At 41.4% G+C, this 6,743-nt stretch overlaps 1 protein-coding gene across 1 annotated transcript; it reads left to right on the top strand.

The window, feature by feature from the left end:
* The first annotated feature begins 2,903 nt into the window (after nt 1-2,903).
* Nucleotides 2,904-6,279, top strand: LOC311305954 (paraneoplastic antigen Ma3 homolog). Its single transcript, XM_084434011.1, has 3 exons — nt 2,904-3,024; nt 3,110-3,168; nt 3,961-6,279. Exon 3 carries the CDS (start codon nt 4,594-4,596, stop codon nt 6,250-6,252), a length of 1,659 nt encoding a protein of 552 aa, XP_084290137.1. The 5' UTR covers nt 2,904-3,024; nt 3,110-3,168; nt 3,961-4,593; the 3' UTR covers nt 6,253-6,279.
* Nucleotides 6,280-6,743: the final 464 nt, after the last annotated feature.

Raw genomic sequence — 6,743 nt, 5'->3', positions numbered from 1 at the left:
GATAAGAGCAAATCATTTGTGACTCTAACGAGAGCTGTCTCGGTACTATGGTACGGTCTGAATCCAGACTGGAAATTCTCGCAGATATCATTTCTTTCAAGAAAGGAACACAGTTGTGAGGATACTGCCTTTTCTAATATCTTTGACAGAAAAGGTAGATTCGAGATCGGCCTGTAATTGACTAATTCTGTAGGATCAAGTTGCATTTTTTTAACAAGCGGTTTAATCATAGCCAGCTTAAAGTTTTTTGGTACGTATCCTAGAGACAAAGATGAATTAATGATATTAAGAAGAGGATCTATGACCTCTGGAAGCATCTCTTTCAGTAGCTTAGTCGGTATCGGGTCTAACATACATGTTGTCGATTTAGATGATTTAACGAGTTTAGTAAATTCTTCCTCTCCTATAGCAACGAATGAATCAAATTTTTCCTCGGGGAGACTACAATGCACTGCCTGATGCGATACTGTAGTAGACGGTTGCATAGTTATAATTTTATCCCTGATATTTTCTATCTTATAAGAGAAGAAGTTCATAAAATCATTACTGCTGTGTTGCTTGGAGACTTCGGTGCTTGAAGCTTTATTTTTCGTTAGTTTAGCCACCGTTTCAAATAAATACCTAGGATTATGTTTATTTTCTTCTAATAGGGTTGAAAAATAAGCAGATCTAGCAGCTTTTAAAGCCTCTCTGTAAGCAATCGAGCTCTCCTTCCATGAAATGCGAAATACCTCTAGTTTTGTTTTCTTCCAGTTGCTCTCCATTTTTCTGGCTGCTCTCTTAAGGGCCCGAGTGTGCTCATTGTACCACGGCGTTGGATTATTTTCTTTAATCTTCTTTAAGCGCAACGGAGCAACTGTGTCTAAAGTGCTGGAAAAGAGAGAGTTAAACGTTTCTGTTGTAATATCAAGTTCTTCTAAGCTATCTGGGATGCTGAGATGATGAAACTGATCAGGAAGATTATTAATAAAGCAATCTTTAGTGGCAGAAGTGATAGGTCTCACATATTTGAAACACGGAGTTGGCTTTGCAGCCTTGGCTAAATGCAAATTACACGAGACTAGATAATGATCTGAGATGTCATCGCTCTGCTGCAGAATTTCAACGGCATCAACATCTATTCCATGTGATAATATTAGATCTAGAGTATGATTACGACGATGAGTAGGTCCTGACACGTGTTGTCTAACTCCAATTGAATTTACAATGTCTTTAAATGACAATCCCAATGCATCTTTTTCATTATCGATGTGTATATTAAAATCACCAACAATTAGTACTTTATCTGCAGCCAATACTAACTCTGATAGAAAGTCCGCAAATTCTTTGATAAAGTCTGTATGGTGCCCTGGTGGCCTGTATACAGTAGCCAGCACAAATCTCAAACGTGATTTATCGTTTACACTATAGATTTTTACATTAAGCACCAATGCTTCAAAAGAATTATATTTAAAACTTGATTTCTTAGTGGTTTTGAAACTATTACTATAAATTACAGCAACACCACCCCCTTTGCGTTTCAGACGAGGCTCATGTTTATAACAGTAATCTTGCGGGGTTGATTCATTTAAAGTAATGTAATCGTTTGGTTTTAGCCAGGTTTCTGTCAAACACAGCACATCTAGGTTATTATCTGAAATCATATCATTAACAATGAGTGCTTTTGAAGTAAGCGATCGAATATTCAGCAACCCAAGCAGGCCCGGATTAACACCGTGTAGTGCCCCTGGGTGACAACATTTGAAGTTGTTCCCCCCCCCCCCCAACTTAACGTCCATAATAATTGGACTTTGGGTTCGATTTTTTTTTTTTTTTACAGTTTTCAGTGGTTATGAGGAGCAATATGAGAGAGAAATTTGGTGATCGTTGTTTAGGTACATTAAGCCACGTAAAGCTTTTTCACGTTAGTATAAACCCCACGAGAACCGTGTGGAGTCAACCCACAGCCCAACCCACAACCCACGCTGCCCTGCTGAAAATGTGAAGCAGAAACGCTTAATGTCAGATAACGTCCTTAACTTTAACCTGGACTTTTGGTTCGATTTTTTTTACCGTTTTCAGTGGTTATGAGGAGCAATATGAGAGAGAAATTTGGTAATCATTGTTAAACCACGTCATGTCATTGTCAGCATGGTACTTATGAAGTAGATTAGTGGGTCAGAGATGTCTAATGCTTTTTGAAAACTTAAGGCTTTCTTATTCATAAAACGAGTTGGACATCATCACATTTTTGTATACATTTTTATTTATTTACATTAGTAAGCTACAGGACATCGTCTTTCAAAACATGACCTGCGCGAAAGAGAAAAAAATAAATAATGCGTCATTATTCCCAGCACTTCTGAAAATGCACTTCCGAATGCGTCTCTGTCCCCAGCACATTTCAAACCAAACTGACGCCCATGAGTGAGGTTGTCGGGGTTGTCTTAATCCATTGTCGGCATCTTTCCGCTTGGATCTTGGGCTTTGGAAAGGCGAAAAAAAACGACCCCTCCCTATAAACTTTTGGGGTACCTGGTGTCAGACTTGCAGGTGCCATAGGCGCTTCGTTTCACCATCTTGCTGAAAATCGCAATGTTTGACGGTCACGGGGGTCTTTCTCCTTAGTTACAGTTGCTGAGCTAGGATTGGACGAGGACCGTTCGAGGGCGGGGTTTTGCGAACGGTCAATTCTTTATGGATATAATTAATATTCTCTCTGTATATATTGTATCATTAACTGTTCATTTTGTATCTGCATCTCTTCCAGCAAAATAATATATATACAAAACATGAAAAATATTTTAAAGTCTAGTCATTATCTTAATCACTTGGTGCCCCCCTATTGGCTGGTGCCCCAGGGCACTCGCCCAATCCCGTCTATGGATAATCCGGCCCTGAACCCAAGTGTAACCCGCACAAGGTTACTGGAGTGCAACCCTCTATTCCGCCAGAGGGTGGCGCGTACACCCCCAGTGAATCTTTTAATAATAATCAATACACCTTTCCTCCGGTGAAGACGCTGCTAGAAAGCAACAAGGACTGGTATGAAAAATATCCTCTGACAGAAACAAATTCAAAGATAAATCTCCAAATATTATTAAATATTAAAATATTGTGTGTCCATTAGGTTGAAAGTTGAGCGAGAATTAAGCCGCATATCTTTGTGATCTCCTCGAGAAATCTCCGGTAAGGATGATAATACTAAGTGTTATGCTGACTGTGCTAGCTTGCATATTATGGTGCAAAATACTGTTCTTCTAAAACCAATCGGAGTTGTGACCCTGATTCTTGCTGTTTGATACCATATAGACACAGATTCAGATTGTTTTATGTTGTTTGAGATGCTCGTAAAAGATCGTTAATCGCGCTAGCCGCGTGCTAATCGCGGGCAATTCAAATGTGAATGTGTTTTGATTTTAGCTCTGCTGCTAGCTCAGCTAGACTAGTCACCACTGTAGCAGATCTTTGATGGTATTCACATGGCTAAAGGTGACTTTATACCCTGTTTTGTTGACTTACAAGTCATTTAATTGAGGAGTGTTTATCCTCTTGTTTGTCATATGTCATATAAGGGCGATTTAGTTCATTTAATTGCCAATATACATATTTGATATGTATATGAGGAGCAGAAGTTCATCTTAACTGTTAAAAAGAATAAATATATTAAAATGTGATGTTTACAATGTTATTAAGATGCTTAAATAGATTTAAAAGGTTAAAAAACATAAATATCCGGTTTCAGAATTCCCATGATTTTATATCTATACTGTGAGATGGAAGTACATGATTGATTGTTGTTCAATGGAACTGACTTATGTTATGTGGTGTGATGTGTACCTATTCATTTACATAATGATTAGAGTATTTATATCCTTTACAATTGGTTATATTTGATTTGACATTTGAATGGAGAAAAGTTGATTAGATTTGAACCGAAATGAGGCATAGTAACTAATGCATTCTGTACTGTATGTATAGATTGGTTTTTTTGAAAGGGATAAACCATCTGAATCTGACCCTGGTGGTCAGTGGCGAGCCAACCACAGAAGTGAACGAACCAAGAGCCTGGTGTGGCCAGCCGTGGCATCTTTGGAACCATCATCATCCTGTGCCTTCATTTGAAACTCAGATAAGAACACACGTAAACCTACCCGGGTAGTGAAAAGAGCATACACACTCCAAGAAACACACACACACACACCAAGGACTTCCATGGACTCTTCCATTTTGTTTGAGTTGTTTATTTTGGGATTTTATTGTGCACTGTGCACTCAGGAAGCCGGCTTAGATAGGCAGGGAATGTAAATAACTGTCTTCAATTTTGTGTAATACATTTCTCAAATTTACCTGATTTGTGTTGTCTGTTCTCTGCTAACTCTTTTACTATTTCAGGCTCCGTAGTCGTACCTAGACCTTCTGATAATAGCCAGCTTTAATTCATAGCTACTTAAATTAGTTATCGGTTACACTGACCTGAATCGTGGGTTACATGTGGCGAGCCAGCCAGGAGTCTGGTTATGTGTTAGCAGTGAACCACATTACACGTGTGTGAAACTATTTTCTAGTGTGTGAGCTCTTTGTTATCTTTTTATAGATCACTCTTTACTAAACATGGAGTTCATAGCAAGCTCAGGTATCAAAGTCCCCAATGCAGTAATGGTGAGTGGTTTGCTTGAATCACCAGAAGATGAGGAGATCATAGACTTCCTCAAGAAGTATGGCTCCATGAGACTTGTCCCAGTTACTGACATTAACTCAGAGTTCTATAAAAACCTGATTATTGAGTATAAAGATGGTGTTGCCATTGAAGCCTTAGCCCCTCTTCTGCCCTACACACATGAACTTAAGGACCGTCCAGATGTAAAGTACTATGTTCAAGCTCTGGCAAGTGTGTACACCACTAAAATTGGCTGCAGTGTTACCAAAGCCTACCTTGATGAAATAAAGAAGTTAGCGAAACTGAGTGGACGAGGCTTCGAAGAGGTGCTGAAAGACATGATGTCAGAGATCAGTGAGACAATCGAAACTGATGGCAGTGGTGATGATGAGTTTGGAGCCAGACAGCTCAGCACGCCTCTTGACACATTTGAACCCCCACACCCTCAGCTGCTCCCAGATTCTTCTCGGGAAAGGTTCATTCATAGTGGTGCTGAGCCATGCCCACAGGCTGATGTGAAGCGAAGTCTGTCCATTGTGGAGAGCGACTTGAATCCACCTGAAATTCAAAAGGTCATTGTTGAGCACATTGTAAGGAGAGATGAATTAAACACACATTCACACTTTCCCATCAAGCTTCGTTCATTCTCAGGCAAGCTCCCCAGACCCAATAGTGAGACAGACTACGACACATGGCGTTCACATGTTGAGCTTCTCAGGAAAGACCCCACCCTGTCTAATCTTCAGAAATCACGGAAAATATTTGAAAGTTTGCTCTCACCTGCAGCAGACATTGTCAAAAGATTGAGCCCTGAAGCTACTCCTGAAACCTACCTTCAACTGCTGGACGCAGCCTTTGGAACCGTTGAGGACGGCGAGGAGCTTTACGCCCAATTTATGAATACTCTTCAGGATCCCGGTGAAAAGGCCTCTGCTTACCTCTGCCGCCTTCAAGCTGCCCTGAACCTTGCTGTTAAGAGAGGAGGAGCTGCTGCTGGAGAAGCAGATAGACACATCCTCAAACAGTTTTGTCGCGGGTGTTGGGACAACCCTTTGCTCTCTGACCTCAACCTCGAAGATAAGAAAAGTCACCCACCAGCATTTTCAGAGCTCCTGTTATTAATCCGCACTGAGGAGGATAGGCAGGCAGCTAAAGCTACACGTATGAAGAAGCACCTTGGCTCACACCGGCAGCGGGCTATGGCAAGTTCTCAGAGTGCATGCGTCTGCAGTCAACAAGCAGCATTCCAGCCTGAGTCTGATCCATTGACAGAGCTTAAACAGCAGGTGGCGTCTCTGCAGAGCCAACTCACCACGCTGATGTCTAAGAAAGTTAAGAAAGCCCCGAAGACGAAGGGGAACACTGAGCATCCGTCAGGTGGGCCAGCATCTAAACTTGACCCTAGAGTACCAAGTTGGAAACCTACCAACTTAAAGACAAGCACCCAGCCGAGACCTTGGTATTGCTTCAACTGCGGCGAGGACGGTCACATCTCCTCAGGTTGCAGTAACAATCCAAACCCCACTCTCGTCAATGAAAAAAGAGATCAATTGAGAGAAAAGCGGCGCCTCTGGGAGGCTAAAGAACACTCACCAGATTGTAAGGATTTTTAGATGGAGTCTCAGTTGCAGGGCAAACTGAGGCTGAAGCAGTTCACCAACGCCCTGCTAAAGATAAAAGTGATGCCAAGCCCAAGTTCAGTGCTGCTTTGAACCAATCTAATGTTAGAAAACGCCCCTTCAGAGTCCCGAAAAAACTTATAGGCACAAAAACTACAGGCCTAGTTACCATCCAGGGCAAACAGTTCAACTGTCTCCTTGACACAGGTTCGCAAGTAACCACAGTCACCAAGTCCTTCTATGACGAATACCTACCTGAGCAACAGATCGAACCACTCTATAACCTTCTGGAAGTTGAAGGGGCCAATGGTCAATCTGTTCCCTATCTTGGATATGTCAAAGTCACAATCACCTTCCCAAAACAGTTCCTTGGAGCTGAATATGAAGTCCCAACATTGGCCTTGGTTGTTCCAGACAGCAGCACTTCAGGGTACAAGATACTGGTTGGTACAAACACACTCGATGTAGCGTATGGTATGTGCAGA

The sequence above is a fragment of the Rutilus rutilus genome, assembly GCF_951802725.1.
Source record: "Rutilus rutilus genome assembly, chromosome: 16".
Taxonomy (NCBI): Eukaryota; Metazoa; Chordata; class Actinopteri; order Cypriniformes; family Leuciscidae; genus Rutilus; species Rutilus rutilus.
This window is presented reverse-complemented; position numbering and strand designations above follow the sequence as displayed.